The 19813-nt window shown below is 45.8% G+C and overlaps 1 protein-coding gene across 1 annotated transcript in view; it reads left to right on the top strand.

Moving 5' to 3' along the window:
* Nucleotides 1-1940: 1940 nt before the first annotated feature.
* Nucleotides 1941-19813, top strand: part of LOC134538475 (serine/threonine-protein phosphatase 6 regulatory ankyrin repeat subunit A-like) — a 210704-nt gene continuing 192831 nt past the window's right edge. The window contains 3 exon segments of the mRNA XM_063379807.1: nt 1941-1954; nt 10098-10199; nt 17810-17926. Coding sequence (XP_063235877.1) covers nt 1946-1954; nt 10098-10199; nt 17810-17926 — 228 coding nt within the window. The 5' untranslated portion in view covers nt 1941-1945.

Below are 19813 nucleotides of genomic sequence, written 5' to 3'. Positions count from 1 at the left end.
TATGGACGGTTAGTTGGGTTAGTATAGCTAAATTAAAATAAACAGAGAAATATATATAAACCCGAGGTTCGCCGAAGGTGAATTGTTCGGGTGTAATCGGGCAGGGACAGAACTTGATGTACATCTTAGGCTTCCCTGAGCGTAACTTCTGCACAGCCGAGAGAGTACTCATAGGCGATGACGTCATCACAGCGTCCCAAAATTTGACGTAACGGGGAAAAAAATGGGTGCGTGTCCGCCACGCTCGTTTAAAGTGAAACTTCGCAGACAAGAGAGACAGGAAAATTTTGTGTACTTTAAAATATTTGAAACACGCGCAATCATGCGTTGAAAATATTATTTACTAGTGCCAGACTATTTTTTCAATGGAATCTAATGAATTGATGAGTTTATGATAGCTAAAGTATGGTACATGACCCCATTAGAAAGGTATATGCAAATAGTCGTGATTCTAAAGCTTACACCGGATCCAACCTCAGAGTTGAGTGATTAGAATGACAAATTGCGAGTTGAGAAAGTACGCGAAAGTTGGAAAAAAGTATGCAGAATTATGCAATAGGGTGCAAAAAGTATGGAAATGTATGAAAGCTTATGGAAACATATTTCCTTTTGGCACAGCTTACAGGCGTAGGTAGATTTAGAAGTACCTGTTTCTTCTGAAAATGTTTTGGAAACTTATATAAACTCTTGTAACATTTTAAGAATTTAATACATAACATTCTATACGTTCGACAATTTTACAAAATGACTGATTAAACCTTTTCTCATATTCCATGCAGTGAGAATATTTTGAGTATTTTTAACTCTAATGCATCTAGCATTAAAAGTCTTAACTAATTTCATGTTATGCCTACTAAGATAGTTATACAATTATTTTTGACCTTTAAACAATATTTTTCATCCCTTGCACTAATATGTAGTCGTACCACTTTTTTTTGGACAATGTTAAATGGCAATGTTAAAATAGTTAAACATAAATTCCAACGAATTTAATTGTAAGGAATTTTAATTTGTTTTTTTTAATGTAAAGTCCTGTTTTTTACGGTAATAGTGGTTTTATAAAAAAAATTGCTTCAGCCAAAGGTTTTAAATAAATGTTAGGATTTTTACAATAAATTATAACGGATTTGATAGTATATATATTTAATTTATATATATATATATAAACTTTGAGTTGATGGTTTTTTGGTATATGGACCATGAAACAAAAAACTATATAAAAATTTTCTTTTCATGGTGTGCCTACTAAGGGAGTTATGAATTTTTTGTCATTCAACCCCTGTTTATTCCCACCTTGCAGTTATAGTTGGTCGTTTAAAAAATTATTTCAAACGAATGTTGTGGATAATAATTTACCGTTTAACAATAAAATAAAATCGATATTATTGTGTACATGGTACGTAATTTATGATCTTTTCATAATGATTCCATCCTAACGATACTCATTACTGCTAGAAAATTTAAGACAGCTAATATCAAGCGTGCGTTGCTCTCTTCTTTCGTTTTCATAATGACTATCCTAACGAATAGTCATTAGTGACAGAAAATTTAAGATAATTTTAGACAATTCAAGCACCCCATGCTTTCTTTAGGACAAAGCCATGAAATTATTGTATTGTCATCCTTATTACATACACTTGCAAAGGTTTCAAATCGATACGACAATTAGAAGTAGGTTAAAATCGACTTCAAAGATTTGATTATGTAGTTACAGGTGAAGCTAATAAAAGCGTGTTAAAAAAGCTTAACGTTCAGAATGTTAGGATGAAGTGGATGCCACTTCAAACCGCGCGCCGCTGACCGTCTCCACCCCCTTCCCCCTCTCATCGTGTCGCCACCTTCCCCTTCCTTCCTCCCCTTAGCCGATTCCCGTGACGTCACTGGGATTATAAATTGGTGGGCCGCCTGTGGCCTCGGGTCTGTTCCGGTCCGGAGGTGTCGCGACATGGTTTTGGTATGTATGCTCAAGCAGTCGTTACTTTAAATTAGTGTGAAGTGGCCATGCTCTTGTTGTTTATGTAGCTTAAATTATCCTGAGGTTAGGGTTTTATACTCTAAATCCTGTTTCGGCCGCCACTTTTAGAAAATTTGATTTTGGTTTCCTGTGTCTGCTTAGTTTGCTTTGGAGTTAATTTTCTGTTTGAAGCACGACTGCTGCGCGATACCCGAACCATGGTGCGACACCCCCAGATTTAATATTCTCATTATTATTGTTGCCTTGACTGGCCGTGCTTGTACAAGCCTGTACTTTCTATTCATTGTTGTTGGCCGTAAATAGTTGCTCTATTTTATCACTTGGCTATGGCCGTTGGATCGGACAGACCATGAGCACGAGCACCCTGAATCTCCTCGCGAGGAGCAGTTAGCTTGACCCACTCGGTTCTGGGTCATAAATTGTGTTGTTGCTATGTGTTAGTTTGTTAAATTTGGCTTGCTTTGTAAAGTAATGTAGGGGTCTCGTTCGGCGTTAACTTCTTGTTATATATTTGTATACGTTGCTAATGGTATGATATTGTTTTCACGAATTTTTTTTTTTTTTTAACGAACGTCTTGGTTTTTCCGAGTCAAAAGTTATACTAAATGGAAATCTCGAAACGCAGCAAAATGACCTCAATATGGTGGCACTTCCCCCTCCACCGCGCGCGATGCGTCACATTCCTCACTTGGCGTAACGAATTATTTGATCCTTTAGCCATCCGGTGGTGTAATTAAATTTTGGATGGAGATGATAGATGTGTAGCTGCAACACCAAACTGTCTCCCCCGATTTCGTTATCATCAGTTATTTTTTTTAATTTCATCCCACTATGGAAGCAATTTTAAAGACGTATTCACGTCAAAAAATTAATCGCAACACGTAGGTACTCATGATGATGCGCAAAAGGCGCACCAGTGTGAAGCGCGCGCGCGCTCTCGGCACTGGCAGGCAACTGTCGCGGAGCATACACGGGCGTGCGACGAAGCGCGCGCGGTTCACATGGGTGCGGTGCGACGTATTGCGTATTACCCCGAGGGTAGCGTGTTTGAACATCTTCTGTAAAGACTGCAGAATATTTAATTATATTTTTTTATCAGCTCTTTCATATTGTAACCTTTGCTCATCACTTTCAGCCAAAGGTCACAATACCCGCCCCCCAGCTGGGTACTAACGTGTATAAAAAAATATATATAAATGCAGAAAAATTGCTTTGCCCAAAATACTAACCAGAATTAAAGAAAATATTACAAGATGTTAATATCCAAATTAATTCAAAAGCTTTAAAAAATTCTTTACAGCATAAAATAAGAGATAGGGTCAGTTTGGTTACAGCTAAGAAAAACTACAACCGAAATAAAGATAAGCATTTAAAATTTATTTTCTTTAAAAAAAAAATTATTAACTTTGCCAAACATATGACGTGTTCTGAGAAAAACATTACATTACGTAAAGCACGTCGCATAAATAAGTTGATCCAATTACAATAACTATTAGGCAATACAAACATTCCTTATATAGTAGATGAGATTATACTTAGTCCAACTTCGTTGCCACACTGCGTATGAATATCATTACTTCCTACAATAGATTTCCTATATTCCCTACCCGGAACGTACATTTATACAACTATAAAATATTTAGACTAAAATATTAAATTTACAAATAAATACGTCGGGAGCTCCCAAGTAATGTAAATTCCAGCTCTAGCAATATAAACATGTTACAAAAGCCTACTAAAAATATATTTCTTAAAATTAAGCCTGGTATATTATTATTACAGAATACCAATATATATAAGTTCCAGTCCAAGTACACGGCCGTGTGATTCCATTTAAAAAGGTCCGTGCGCACTAAAATTGGAATGGCTTATTAAACGCAACGAGAATACCCGTTTCCACTAGTAGACTTTAAGAATAACTTTAAGTTCATTTTACGTTTCACCAAAAGGTTGAGACGACCGCCACATTACAAGTCAACTTGAAAAAAAATACGTAGATTTCCCACACCTGTGCCAAAAACATGCAAGGGGCACTTACTTGATATCCTCTTCTGAAAATCGTTTACCGTATATTTGCATAAACTTGCAAATGCTCAAGCAAACGTCTGTGTGCGGTGAAGGTCACGCCCACCCGGCCAAATGGGACGAACAGCTGAGCGGTGCGTGGCGTGCATCGCCCTCGTACATCACAAAAACGTAGCTTCTTAAAAAAAATCAATACCACTGATAACTTCCCAGTCTAATACACCAAGGTTCATGCTTGTTAAATTTAAAAGTTTACGCATTTGTCAAAAAAAATTATGACTGCACACTGCAAACACGTCGTGACGCCATCAAAACCGCTGCCAAGCGACCGGCCTCCACGGCCACGGAAAACCAACTATTCCCTCACTGTGCACACGAGCGCTGTTGTAATTCTAGCGGTGACTCAAGGAACTAAAGTCCGTTTATAAAGTCTATAATGCCAATTCGAAATACTTGACGTAAAATTTCAATAAACCAGGCAATAAATAAAACTAATAATAGTAAAACAAATTAAACAATCTGAGTTAATTAATACAAAACTTTCTAAAGCTGACTAACACGATGGCTTTCGGCCCGCCTCTAATGGCCAATTAAAACATTTGAAAATTGGAAACAAAACTAAATTAAACATAAAAAATTACCAATGATTTAATAACAAGTTCCGGGCTTACAAAGCTAAAATTAAAATAAATAATCTACGGGTAGCATACATGCTACAATATATGCCATCTCGCCATAACATCATTTTTTTTAATGAGACGCTTCCAAGAAAACTTTTAAGACGTTTGGGTTTGCAATACTGACATTTATAACTTTCTACAAAAATATCGAAACGTTTCTGGAAATTTCGAGCTGTGCAGGGCAACCACACACGTAGACAAATGAAGAGTGTTCTTAATAAATTGTTTAAAGGTTTCTTATAATACAAAGAATAATGAATTGGATTCATGTTCAATAAAGTGACCCATATTATTCACAAACTTACGAAGATAGACGTATACTTATGAGAATATCTATATAATGAAAATAATATCTAACCAGAGCGATTCGTAAATTCAAGGTGAAAATAATTAAGAATGTAAATAAATAAACACTTATACCATAGGAAGGTGAGAGGTCTCTGAGATGTTAGTCTTAGTTAGATAACCTAAATGATTGTTGAAGGGCTTGTAAATGACGCTCCTCTGTCAGGATGTGAATGTGTGGAGGACGAGTGGAGCACGTGTGGAGAACGAGTGGAGGAAGTGTGGAGGAAGTGTGGAGGAAGTGTGGAGGACGCGTGGAGAACGAGTGGAGGAAGTGTGGAGGAAATGTGGAGGAAGTGTGGAGGAAGTGTGGAGGACGTGTGGAGGACGTGTGGAGGAAGTGTGGAGGACGTGTGGAGGACGTGTGGAGGACGTGTGGAGGAAGTGTGGAGGACGTGTGGAGGACGTGTGGAGGACGTGTGGAGGACGTGTGGAGGATGTGTGGAGGACGTGTGGAGAACGAGTGGAGGACGTGTGGAGGAAGTGTGGAGGACGAGTTGAGGAAGTTTGGAGCACGAGTGGAGGACGAGTGGAGGACGTGTGGAGGAAGTGTGGAGGACGAGTGGAGGAAGTGTGGAGCAAGAGTGGAGGACGAGTGGAGAACGTGTGGAGGAAGTGTGGAGGAAGTGTGGAGGAAGTGTGGAGGACGTGTGGAGGACGAGTGGAGGACGTGTGGAGGAAGTGTGGAGGACGTGTGGAGGAAGTGTGGAGGACGAGTGGAGGAAGTGTGGAGCACGAGTGGAGGACGAGTGGAGGACGTGTGGAGGAAGTGTGGAGGACGAGTGGAGGAAGTGTGGAGCACGTGTGGAGGAAGTGTGGAGGACGTGTGGAGGAAGTGTGGAGGAAGTGTGGAGGACGTGTGGAGAACGAGTGGAGGAAGTGTGGAGGAAGTGTGGAGGAAGTGTGGAGAACGAGTGGAGGACGTGTGGAGGACGTGTGGAGGAAGTGTGGAGGAAGTGTGGAGGACGTGTGGAGGACGTGTGGAGGAAGTGTGGAGGACGGGTGAGGACGTGTGGAGAACTAGTGGAGGAAGTGTGGAGGACGTGTGGAGGACGTATGGAGAACGAGTGGAGGACGTGTGGAGGAAGTGTGGAGGACGAGTGGAGAACGAGTGGAGGACGTGTGGAGGAAGTGTGGAGGACGAGTGGAGGAAGTGTGGAGCACGAGTGGAGGACGTGTGGAGGAAGTGTGGAGGAAGTGTGGAGGACGTGTGAAGGACGTGTGGAGGACGTGTGGAGGAAGTGTGGAGGAAGTGTGGAGGAAGTGTGGAGGACGTGTGGAGGACGTGTGGAGGAAGTGTGGAGGACGTGTGAAGGACGTGTGGAGGACGTGTGGAGGAAGTGTGGAGGAAGTGTGGAGGAAGTGTGGAGGACGTGTGGAGGACGTGTGGAGGACGTGTGGAGGACGTGTGGAGGAAGTGTGGAGGACGTGTGGAGGACGTGTGGAGGACGTGTGGAGGAAGTGTGGAGGACGTGTGGAGGACGTGTGGAGGAAGTGTGGAGAACGAGTGGAGGACGAGTGGAGGACGTGTGGAGGAAGTGTGGAGGAAATGTGGAGGAAGTGTGGAGGAAGTGTGGAGGACGTGTGGAGGAAGTGTGGAGGAAGTGTGGAGGACGTGTGGAGGACGTGTGGAGGAAGTGTGGAGGAAGTGTGGAGGACGTGTGGAGGACGTGTGGAGGAAGTGTGGAGGACGTGTGGAGGACGTGTGGAGGACGTGTGGCGAACGAGTGGAGGACGTGTGGAGGACGTGTGGAGGACGTGTGGAGGAAGTGTGGAGGAAGTGTGGAGGACGAGTGGAGGAAGTGTGGAGCACGAGTGGAGGACGAGTGGAGGACGTGTGGAGGACGTGTGGAGGACGTGTGGAGGACGTGTGGAGGAAGTGTGGAGGAAGTGTGGAGGATGTGTGAAGGACGTGTGGAGGACGTGTGGAGGAAGTGTGGAGGAAGTGTGGAGGATGTGTGGAGGACGTGTGGAGGAAGTGTGGAGGACGCGTGGAGGACGTGTGGAGGAAGTGGGGAGGACGTGTGGAGGACGTGTGGAGGACGTGTGGAGAACGAGTGGAGGACGTGTGGAGGAAGTGTGGAGGACGAGTGGAGGAAGTGTGGATCACGAGTGGAGGACGAGTGGAGGACGTGTGGAGGAAGTGTGGAGGAAATGTGGAGGAAGTGTGGAGGAAGTGTGGAGGACGTGTGGAGGACGTGTGGAGCACGAGTGGAGGACGAGTAGAGGACGTATGGAGGAAGTGTGGAGGACGAGTAGAGGAAGTGTGGAGCACGAGTGGAGGACGAGTGGAGGACGTGTGGAGGAAGTGTGGAGGAAGTGTGGAGGAAGTGTGGAGGACGTGTGAAGGACGTGTGGAGGACGTGTGGAGGAAGTGTGGAGGAAGTGTGGAGGACGTGTGGAGGACGTGTGGAGGAAGTGTGGAGGACGAGTGGAGGAAGTGTGGAGCACGAGTGGAGGACGAGTGGAGGACGTGTGGAGGACGTGTGGAGGACGTGTGGAGGAAGTGTGGAGGAAGTGTGGAGGACGTGTGAAGGACGTGTGGAGGACGTGTGGAGGAAGTGTGGAGGAAGTGTGGAGGACGTGTGGAGGACGTGTGGAGGAAGTGTGGAGGAAGTGTGGAGGACGTGTGGAGGACGTGTGGAGGAAGTGTGGAGGACGTGTGAAGGACGTGTGGAGGACGTGTGGAGGAAGTGTGGAGGAAGTGTGGAGGACGTGTGGAGGACGTGTGGAGGACGTGTGGAGGACGTTTGGAGGATGTGTGGAGGACGTGTGGAGAACGAGTGGAGGACGAGTGGAGGACGTGTGGAGGAAGTGTGGAGGAAATGTGGAGGAAGTGTGGAGGAAGTGTGGAGGACGTGTGGAGGAAGTGTGGAGGAAGTGTGGAGGACGTGTGGAGAACGAGTGGAGGACGTGTGGAGGACGTGTGGAGGAAGTGTGGAGGACGAGTGGAGGAAGTGTGGAGGACGTGTGGAGGACGTGTGGAGGACGTGTGGAGGAAGTGTGGAGGAAGTGTGGAGGAAGTGTGGAGGACGTGTGGAGGACGTGTGGAGGAAGTGTGGAGGACGTGTGAAGGACGTGTGGAGAACGAGTGGAGGACGTGTGGAGGACGTGTGGAGGACGTGTGGAGGAAGTGTGGAGGAAGTGTGGAGGACGAGTGGAGGAAGTGTGGAGCACGAGTGGAGGACGAGTGGAGGACGTGTGGAGGACGTGTGGAGGACGTGTGGAGGAAGTGTGGAGGAAGTGTGGAGGACGTGTGGAGGACGTGTGGAGGAAGTGTGGAGGACGTGTGGAGGACGTGTGGAGGACGTGTGGAGGACGTGTGGAGGAAGTGTGGAGGACGTGTGAAGGACGTGTGGAGGACGTGTGGAGGAAGTGTGGAGGACGTGTGGAGGACGTGTGGAGGACGTGTGGAGGACGTGTGGAGGAAGTGTGGAGGACGTGTGGAGGACGTGTGGAGGACGTGTGGAGAACGAGTGGAGGACGTGTGGAGGAAGTGTGGAGGACGAGTGGAGGAAGTGTGGAGCACGAGTGGAGGACGAGTGGAGGACGTGTGGAGGAAGTGTGGAGGACGAGTGGAGGAAGTGTGGAGCACGTGTGGAGGAAGTGTGGAGGACGTGTGGAGGAAGTGTGGAGGAAGTGTGGAGGACGTGTGGAGAACGAGTGGAGGAAGTGTGGAGGAAGTGTGGAGGAAGTGTGGAGAACGAGTGGAGGACGTGTGGAGGACGTGTGGAGGAAGTGTGGAGGAAGTGTGGAGGACGTGTGGAGGAAGTGTGGAGGAAGTGTGGAGGACGTGTGGAGGAAGTGTGGAGGACGTGTGGAGGACGTGTGGAGGACGTGTGGAGGACGTGTGGAGGACGTGTGGAGGACGTGTGGAGAACGAGTGGAGGACGTGTGGAGGAAGTGTGGAGGACGAGTGGAGGAAGTGTGGATCACGAGTGGAGGACGAGTGGAGGACGTGTGGAGGAAGTGTGGAGGAAATGTGGAGGAAGTGTGGAGGACGTGTGGAGGACGTGTGGAGCACGAGTGGAGGACGAGTGGAGGACGTATGGAGGAAGTGTGAAGGACGAGTAGAGGAAGTGTGGAGCACGAGTGGAGGACGAGTGGAGGACGTGTGGAGGAAGTGTGGAGGAAGTGTGGAGGACATGTGAAGGACGTGTGGAGGACGTGTGGAGGAAGTGTGGAGGAAGTGTGGAGGACGTGTGGAGGACGTGAGGAGGAAGTGTGGAGGACGAGTGGAGGAAGTGTGGAGCACGAGTGGAGGACGAGTGGAGGACGTGTGGAGGACGTGTGGAGGAAGTGTGGAGGAAGTGTGGAGGACGTGTGAAGGACGTGTGGAGGACGTGTGGAGGAAGTGTGGAGGAAGTGTGGAGGACGTGTGGAGGACGTGTGGAGGAAGTGTGGAGGAAGTGTGGAGGACGTGTGGAGGACGTGTGGAGGAAGTGTGGAGGACGTGTGGAGGACGTGTGGAGGACGTGTGGAGAACGAGTGGAGGACGTGTGGAGGACGAGTGGAGGAAGTGTGGATCACGAGTGGAGGACGAGTGGAGGACGTGTGGAGGAAGTGTGGAGGAAATGTGGAGGAAGTGTGGAGGACGTGTGAAGGACGTGTGGAGGACGTGTGGAGGAAGTGTGGAGGAAGTGTGGAGGACGTGTGGAGGACGTGTGGAGGAAGTGTGGAGGAAGTGTGGAGGACGTGTGGAGGACGTGTGGAGGAAGTGTGGAGGACGTGTGGAGGACGTGTGGAGGACGTGTGGAGAACGAGTGGAGGACGTGTGGAGGACGAGTGGAGGAAGTGTGGATCACGAGTGGAGGACGAGTGGAGGACGTGTGGAGGAAGTGTGGAGGAAATGTGGAGGAAGTGTGGAGGAAGTGTGGAGGACGTGTGGGGGACGTGTGGAGCACGAGTGGAGGACGAGTGGAGGACGTATGGAGGAAGTGTGGAGGACGAGTAGAGGAAGTGTGGAGCACGAGTGGAGGACGAGTGGAGGACGTGTGGAGGAAGTGTGGAGGAAGTGTGGAGGACGCGTGGAGCACGAGTGGAGGATGACGCCGTGTCCTGGTGTGTTGCAGGACAACTACAATGCCCTGCACATCGGCGCCATGTTCTCGCGCGAGGACATCGTCAAGATGCTGCTCACCAAGAAGGGAGTGGACGTGTACGCCACTGGAGGGGTGAGCACTGCCCCTCCCCTCACCCCCACCTCCAACCCTCTCCCCAGTCTCTCGCTGTCAATCACACGTTTACAGCTCACCTATCCAAGTGATACATTCATTCACTCAAATATATATCTAATTACAATAAATTAATACATGCTTAGTTTTGAAAATTAAAAATATCTATTCGGAAATTTTTACTCTTAGTTTGTAATTCTAATGAAAATTAGACCCATCCATCTGAGATTTTTATATGCGTTTGCTATAATTTTAAGTTTTAAATATTTATCCCAATTTTTGGCATGTCAAGGCATAAATCATGTCTCCTAGGCCTTCTGTACCTTGTTGTGACCACATGTTTACTAACAGTCTCTAGTCTGTGAGCGCCGCGAGGAAATAACTTACCATTTCACGCGGGCGACTACAAGCTAAGCTCTATGCCATGACAACCAAAAAATTTAGCACGGAAGCTTTATTTCAAGTGGTGCCAAAATATTCGAAACTGCAAGATAACGTGGACTTATCCCGCTTAACAAACATATACTTTGCTTTAATAGACTTGTTTGTTATACATTTTACCATACTTAACATTTACAAGATATATTCAATATCAACTAAAACAATTTTTTATATAGGTAACTTATATGTTCTTACGTACTTTAGAAAACTGGGCAGGATTTAGGATACTGCTATTGTCTCAGTACACAGTGTAACCACACAAAGGAAAACTCAAATCTTATCCCTCTTTCGCAAACTACCAACATCTGCTTTGATGTTTACTGGGTAAACGGGAGTTCCCTTAAACCCCTTTGGGTCAACAGATTTAACTAATTTATTGAAAAAGTTTTAATTAGATCCCAAATCTTCACGGGTGGTTACCAGAAAAAAAAATTATATACCGTTTGCATAGCACACACGAAATGTGCAAGTCAAATCAGTTTTGGCTAAGTACATAAATCCTCAACATGATCTCGTAGTAAAAAAAAATGCAGGACGAAATAAAAAGTGTTGACAAAACACAGTTTTCCTGGATAATAAACCTCAGAAATGTATTTAAATAAACGCATAAACACCCAACAACAACCAAACCACGGTCCGGCGGTTGTTTTCTATGTTTTCCTGTGGTCACGCGAAGTTACCCCAGGCAAACCTGTGATGGCTCACTTACACTAGGCCACAGCTAATAAATTTCCCCAATTTCACGGACTTGTAAACTGTTTGTCCGCGTCTAACGACTTGTTTGTCAAGGAGACGTTAGCACATTGAGGATTTATAATTTTACTCATTTTTAATTTTTTAAATGACAAAAATATATAATTTCGTTTATCGCAGTATCATATATTAGTTTAATTTTTAATTAACATCGTTTTGTTTCGTTTGTAAACATATATTTTATTGTATTTACTCGGCCTTGAAAGAATGAAAACCAATTTTTTAAGCAAAATATTGAAAACGTCTATAATTTTGAACCCAAATTTTTGAAGATAGCAGAAAATAAACATCTAGCATAAGATTTGTTTGTGCCATAAATTGCTGCATGGTAAGAGAGGAAATGGTTGCACGCAAATGTCACTCCCGAGATGAATGACTCGAGTCTCAGTGATAGTTCCAACCCTCCTGGTCTGGCGTTGGCTGCGCCCGACGGCTGGTCGGAAGCTACCCCCCTCCCATCTTATGGCCCCCACATTCAATTACGGGCCCTGGACCCAGGATCGGATACGCGTCCCCCACCCCTTAAATTTTACAGTCACGTGCTGCATTATAATTGCATGGTTATTTCTCACCTACACTCTTTTTAGAATGTTATCTAACCTGAAAATACAGGGTAGGTATGATTATGTTTACTACTTTATAAGTCCAAAAATATATTTATGTATAAAATATTTAATATGTTTTTTCTAGTTTGTAAAAATCATGATTGTTAAACATGTAAAAATGAAACAGCCCCGGGCCCTGGACACAGGGGTCCAGCCAGCCCCACCCTTGTGGGGGCCATGCCCCCCCCCCCCCCGCTCCAAGCCCCCTCGCCCTGGAGGACGCAGGAAGCATCTGAGCAACTCCCGGCTGCGCGGGCGCTATAGTGTGAAGGTCACTGGCCTCTATAATGATATAATGACCTTCATATGCACAAGTGCTTTTTTTTTAAAGAAATGATTCAGAAATCCTCAAAATTACACAAAAATATTTCCCTTTCAGAGGAAATTTTTCCGTTTCGAGGAAAAATATATATCCCTTTTTTCCTTAAAAAATTTCACAAGGAGCAATATTCCTTAGACATTGGACGATTTTCCGTAAAAAGCTACCATCTGAATTAATGACGTGGTTCTTGACTCAATCGACGTATTCGATATAAAATATAATTAACACTTGAAAAAAAGTTCCTTAAAGGCGTAAAAATTATTTATTTTAAAAAAAATACTTAATTCGATCTAGGTAAGTAAAAGATAAAGTTTTGTTAAAAAATTTCATTAAAAGTTTCTTAAAATTATATTGTTTTAGATATATATAATTCAATAAAAACGTACTTACGTTACATTAATTCGAAAGTAATCTAGACAATTCCCTATAGATGCACTTATGTAAAAGTTAAATGTGTTATTGCAACTCTATAAGTGAGAGAGAGCAGGTCAGTGTCATAACGAGTCTATGGCTATTAAGAGAACAGGTCTGTGTCATCACTAGTCTATGGGTAGGAAGAGAGCAGGTCTGTGTGAGCGCTGCTCTCTTGCTAGGAAGAGAACAGGTCTGTGTGTGCTCTGCTCTATGGCTAGGAAGAGAACTGGTCTGTGTGAGCGCTGCTCTATGGCTAGGAAGAGAACTGGTCTGTGTGAGCGCTGCTCTATGGCTAGGAAGAGAACAGGTCTGTGTGAGCGCTGCTCTATGGCTAGGAAGAGAACAGGTCTGTGTGAGCGCTGCTCTATGGCTAGGAAGAGAGCAGGTCTGTGTGAGCTCTGCTCTCTGGCTAGGAAGAAAACTGGTCTGTGTGAGCGCTGCTCTATGGCTAGGAAGAGAACCGGTCTGTGTGAGCGTTGCTCTATAACTAGGAAGAGAACAGGTCTGTGTGAGCGCTGCTCTATGGCTAGGAAGAGAACAGGTCTGTGTGAGCGTTTCTCTATGGCTAGGAAGAGAACAGGTATGTGTGAGCGCTGCTCTATGGCTAGGAAGAGAACAGGTCTGTGTGAGCGCTGCTCTATGGCTACGAAGAGAACAGGTCTGTGTGAGCGTTGCTCTATGGCTAGGAAGAGAACAGGTCTGTGTGAGCGCTGCTCTATGGCTAGGAAGAGAGCAGGTCTGTGTGAGCGCTGCTCTATGGCTAGGAAGAGAACAGGTCTGTGTGAGCGCTGCTCTATGGCTAGGAAGAGAACAGGTCTGTGTGTGCTCTGCGCTATGGCTAGGAAGAAAACTGGTCTGTGTTAGCGCTGCTCTATGGCTAGGAAGAGAACAGGTCTGTGTGAGCGCTGCTCTATGGCTAGGAAGAGAGCAGGTGTGTGTGAGCGCTGCTCTATGGCTAGGAAGAGAACAGGTATGTGTGAGCGCTGCTCTATGCCTAGGAAGAGAGCGGGTCTGTGAGAGCACTGCTCTATGGTTAGGAAGATAACAGGTCTGTGTGAGCACTGCTCTATGGCTAGGAAGAGAACAGGTCTGTGTGAGCGCTGCTGTATGGCTAGGAAGAGAACTGGTATGTGTGAGCGCTGCTCTATGGCTAAGAAGATAACAGGTCAGTGTGAGCACTGCTCTATGGCTAGGAAGAGAACAGGTATGTGTGATCACTGCTCTATGGCTAGGAAGAGAACTTGTTTGTGTGAGCGCTGCTCTATGGCTAAGTAGATAACAGGTCTGTGTGAGCGCTGCTCTATGGCTAGGAAGAGAACAGGTATGTGTGAGCGCTGCTCTATGGCTAAGAAGATAACAGGTCTGTGTGAGCACTGCTCTATGGCTAGGAAGAGAACAGGTATGTGTGAGCACTGCTCTATGGCTAGGAAGAGAACTGGTCTGTGTGAGCGTTGCTCTATGGCTAGTAAGAGAACATGTCTGTGAGAGTGTTGCGCTATGGCTAGGATGAGAGCAGGTCTGTGTGAGCGCTGTTCTCTGGCTAGGAAGAGAACAGGTCTGTGTTGTCTCTGCTCTATGGCTAGGATGATAACATGTCTGTGTGAGCGCTGCTCTATGGCTAGGAAGAGAACAGGTCTGTGTTGTCTCTGCTCTATGGCTAGGAAGATAACAGGTCTGTGTGAGCGCTGCTCTATGGCTAGGAAGAGAACAGGTCTGTGTAAAAGCTGCTCTATGGCTAGGAAGAGAGCAGGTCTGTGTGAGCGCTGCTCTATGGCTAGGAAGAGAACTGGTTTGTGTGAGCGCTGCTCTATGGCTAGGAAGAGAACAGGTCTGTGTGTGCTCTGCTCTATGGCTAGGAAGAAAACTGGTCTGTGTGAGCGCTGCTCTATGGCTAGGAAGAGAACAGGTCTGTGTGAGCGCTGCTCTATGGCTAGGAAGAGAGCAGGTCTGTGTGAGCGCTGCTCTATGGCTAGGAAGAGAACAGGTCTGTGTGAGCGCTGCTCTATGGATAGGAAGAGAACAGGTCTGTGTGAGCGCTGCTCTATGGCTAGGAAGAGAACAGGTATGTGTGAGCGCTGCTCTATGCCTAGGAAGAGAGCGGGTCTGTGAGAGCGCTGCTCTATGGTTAGGAAGATAACAGGTCTGTGTGAGCACTGCTCTATGGCTAGGAAGAGAACAGGTCTGTGTGAGCGCTGCTCTATGGCTAGGAAGAGAACAGGTATGTGTGAGCGCTGCTCTATGGTTAAGAAGATAACAGGTCAGTGTGAGCACTGCTCTATGGCTAGGAAGAGAACAGGTATGTGTGATCACTGCTCTATGGCTAAGAAGAGAACTGGTTTGTGTGAGCGCTGCTCTATGGCTAAGTAGATAACAGGTCTGTGTGAGCGCTGCTCTATGGCTAGGGAGAGAACAGGTATGTGTGAGCACTGCTCTATGGCTAAGAAGATAACAGGTCTGTGTGAGCACTGCTCTATGGCTAGGAAGAGAACAGGTATGTGTGAGCACTGCTCTATGGCTAGGAAGAGAACTGGTCTGTGTGAGCGTTGCTCTATGGCTAGTAAGAGAACATGTCTGTGAGAGCGTTGCGCTATGGCTAGGATGAGAGCAGGTCTGTGTGAGCGCTGTTCTCTGGCTAGGAAGGGAAAAGGTCTGTGTTGTCTCTGCTCTATGGCTAGGATGATAACATGTCTGTGTGAGCGCTGCTCTATGGCTAGGAAGAGAACAGGTCTGTGTTGTCTCTGCTCTATGGCTAGGAAGATAACAGGTCTGTGTGAGCGCTGCTCTATGGCTAGGAAGAGAATAGGTCTGTGTATTAGCTGCTCTATGGCTAGGAAGAGAACAGGTCTGTGTGAGCGCTGCTCTATGGCTAGAAAGAGAACAGGTATGTGTGAGCGCTGCTCTATGGCTAGGAAGAGAACAGGTATGTGTGAGCACTGCTCTATGGCTAGGAAGTAGCACGTCTGTGTGAGCGCTGCTCTATGGCTAGGAAGAGAACAGGTCTGTGTTGTCTCTGCTCTATGGCTAGGAAGATAAAAAATCTGTATGAGCACTGCTCTATGGCTAGGGAGAACAGGTCTGTATGAGCGCTGCTCTATGGCTAGGAAGAGAACAGGTATGTGTGAGCGCTGCTCTATGGCTAGGAAGAGAACAGGTCTGTGTGAGCGCTGCTCTATGGCTAGGAAGAGAACAGGTCTGTGTGAGCGCTGCTCTATGGCTAGGAAGAGAGCAGGTCTGTGTGAGCGCTGCTCTATGGCTAGGAAGAGAACAGGTCTGTGTGAGCGCTGCTCTATGGCTAGGAAGAGAACAGGTCTGTGAGTGCTCTGCTCTATGGCTAGGAAGAAAACTGGTCTGTGTGAGCGCTGCTCTATGGCTAGGAAGAGAACAGGTCTGTGTGAGCGCTGCTCTATGGCTAGGAAGAGAACAGGTCTGTATGAGCACTGCTCTATGGCTAGGGAGAACAGGTCTGTGTGAGCGCTGCTCTATGGCTAGGAAGAGAGCAGGTCTGTGAGAGCGCTGCTCTATGGCTAGGAAGAAAAAGGGTCTGTGTGAGCGCTGCTCTATGGCTAGGAAGAGAACAGGTCTGTGTGAGCGCTGCTCTATGGCTGGAAGAGAACAGGCATGTGTGAGCGCTGCTCTCTGGCTAGAAAGAGAACAGATCTGTATGAGCACTGCTCTATGGCTAGGGAGAACAGGGTTGTGTGAGCGCTGCTTTATGGCTAGGAAGAGAACAGGTCTGTGTGAGCGCTGCTCTATGGCTAGGGAGAACAGGGTTGTGTGAGCGCTGCTTTATGGCTAGGAAGAGAACAGGTCTGTGTGAGCGCTGCTCTATGGCTAGGGAGAACAGGGTTGTGTGAGCGCTGCTATATGGCTAGGGAGAGAACAGGTCTGTGTGAGCGCTGCTCTATGGCTAGGGAGAACAGGGTTGTGTGAGCGCTGCTTTATGGCTAGGGAGAACAGGTCTGTGTGAGCACTGCTCTATGGCTAGGAAGAGAGCAGGTCTGTGAGAGCGCTGCTTTATGGCTAGTAAGAGAACAGGTCTATGTGAGCGCTGCTCTATGGCTAGGAAGAGAACAGATCTGTATGAGCACTGCTCTATGGCTAGGGAGAACAGGGTTGTGTGAGCGCTGCTTTATGGCTAGGAAGAGAACAGGTCTGTGTGAGCGCTGCTCTATGGCTAGGAAGAGAGCAGGTCTGTGTGAGCGCTGCTCTATGGCTAGGAAAATAATAGATCTGTATGAGCACTGCTCTATGGCTAGGAAGAAAAAGGGTCTGTGTGAGCGCTGCTCTATGGCTAGGAAGAGAACAGGTATGTGTGATCACTGCTCTATGGCTAGGAAGTAGCACGTCTGTGAGAGCGCTGCTCTATGGCTAGGAAGAGAACAGGTCTGTGTTGTCTCTGCTCTATGGCTAGGAAGATAAAAAATCTTTATGAACACTGCTCTATGGCTAGGGAGAACAGGTCTGTGTGAGCGCTGCTCTATGGCTAGGAAGAGAACAGGTATGTGTGAGCGCTGCTCTATGGCTAGGAAAAGAACAGGTCTTGGTGAGTGCTGCTCTATGGATAGTAAGAGAACAGGTCTGTGTGTGCGCTGCTCTATGGCTAGTAAGAGAACATGTCTGTGAGAGCGTTGTGCTATGGCTAGGAAGAGAGCAGGTCTGTGTGAGCGCTGCTCTAGGGCTAGGAAGAGAACAGGTCTGTATGAGCACTGCTCTATGGCTAGGGAGAACAAGTCTGTGTGAGCGCTGCTCTATGGCTAGGAAGAGAGCATGTCTGTGTGAGCGCTGCTCTATGGCTAGGAAGAGTGCAGGTCTGTGTGAGTGCTGCTCTATGTCTAGGAAGAGTGCAGGTCTGTGTGAGTGCTGCTCTTAGGCTAGGAAGAGTGCAGGTCTGTGTGAGTGCTGCTCTATGGCTAGGAAGAGAACAGGTCTGTGTGAGCACTGCTCTATGGTTAGGATGAGAACAAGTCTGTGTGAGCGCTGCTCTATGGCTAGGAAGAGAACAGGTCATTGTGAGCGCTGCTCTATGGCTAGGAAGAGAACGGGTCTGTGTGATATCTGTTCTATGGCTGCCGCAGACGAAGCAGCAGACGGCAGTGCACCTGGTGGCCAGCAGGCAGACCGGCACAGCCACTAGTATCCTCCGAGTGCTGCTCAACGCCGCCGGCAAGGAGATACGTCTGCGGCCCGACGGGGTGAGCGGTGCCTGCCCTGCCTTCCTAGACGCCTTCTGGCGCGCCATGGGCACTCCCGCTCCCGGGGTCACAGCGGCGTCCGCACGCGCGATCTTACTGACATTTTCTTTTCAAATGTTGGTTACAATAATGTGTATTTTTTAAGATTTTGTCTACCTACTTTCGTCTGTGGAAACTTTTAATACTCAAATAGAATTAAACAACACATTCTTAAACAGGCCATTTTTAACCAAAGTGTAAAATCATACGGCTATCGTATGTTTAATGAAGACGTAATTTGCAAGAAACATTTAAAATCTATTGGGTTTGGTTTTGTTTTGTCGCACGGTTAAAAACCGCCATGATCGAAACAATGCGATATCGCATCTGTCGCGCCTTTGTGACTCTGCATCCAGTAGGAACGTCGTGCGGTTATTTTGTGAGGCGATTTAACAGTATTTGTTTCTAATCAGTTTTCAAGTAATTCCAGTAAAAAGTTAACAAGAAATAGTAGGTACATCACTAATATTCTGAAGTTGATAGAAATTATTGATGGCTTTGAATGTTTTCCTCAATTGAATTATTTGTGTTGAACAAAAATTATTACTTATGTGGATTTTAACGAAGTTGTAGTCATTTAAATATCCAAGTTACATTACAATTACTTTTTAAACAATAAAATTAACCATGTATATTGTGATACAACGTTTTTAATTGTAACTTTTTCAAAATAATTATTCAAATGTTGGCTTTGTTTCTCATTATGAATCCCTTCTCAAAATAGTCACGCGGTGTTTTCTCACTGACGCTAAAATTTTTGTCAAGTACGGTTTTATTTATAGACATAACAAGTAATTTCATGTTCACCAACTCACAAATATATACTCAAATTCGTAAAGTATGCTTTGTTAACAAATCAAATTCGCAATTTGCTGCTTACATTCCCGTTTCCATTATGCGAAAGGCTTTATAAAATGTTTGATTTTCCCGAGAAGAATATAAACTGTCTGAAAATAGCCAAAAAAAATTAAATTTTTAGAGTAAAATGTATTGCTCAAAATGCCGGATTTCACACAGATCAAATGTAACAGTGTGGAAGGAACCTTACGTCGATAAGACTGTGGCCACGTTTTCTGTCATAGCGAATTTTCGGTGTAAGGAAATACGTGTCACTGAAATTGTGATTTTTGAAAGCGAATTAAAAGATATTCTTTTTTAATAAAACCTTGAAGGTATCAATAATAAATTTTGAAGCTGCTGTCAGAAAAAAAGTCTCCGTTTTCTTCAACTAGGTTTTTTTTTTAATTTGTAAAAACGTTTCATAAATCAGTAGGATTTATTTTTCTGTAGTAAAAAAATCGGTGATCGCGTATTTCTAAAGTTTCTTGTCAGTGACGGTGATCAGAGCTGCGCAGTATAGTTTGATGCCCAACTGCTTTCATCGTAAGGTTTCAGGGTCGAGTCATAATAATGGCATGACTTTAGACACTTTCATTTGTCATAATTAGTCATGATGATGTATCGTAGTCACTAAATTGTCGAATAAAGTTTCGTGTGTCAACTTAATCGTTAATAAATCACTAAAGAGGAGTTTTACTTGACTCGTTGGTTATAAAAAAATTACCAACAAGAAAAAAAATTATAAAATTAATATTTATTTTTGAAAAGCCGTTACGACCGGGCACAGACCTAAGTGAGCCAGTGCGAGCGGGTTGTGGGTTCGAGTCCTCACAGGAGCATAGCCTACTTCCGTAAATTCACGGAATTTTCAAACGAAGAATTCAACTCAAATAAACAAAGATTTTTTCGTAATTCAAAATATTTTTATCTTCGTAAAAACTACGCCTTGATTTGATTTCAGAGTTGTAACTTTTGTCCTTAACAAAGTTAAACATTCATGTGGACAAA

Source organism: Bacillus rossius, chromosome 13 (genome assembly GCF_032445375.1).
Source record: "Bacillus rossius redtenbacheri isolate Brsri chromosome 13, Brsri_v3, whole genome shotgun sequence".
Classification (NCBI taxonomy): domain Eukaryota; kingdom Metazoa; phylum Arthropoda; class Insecta; order Phasmatodea; family Bacillidae; genus Bacillus; species Bacillus rossius.
Note: the sequence above shows the minus strand (reverse complement) of the source record. Positions and strands in the feature narration are given on the sequence as shown.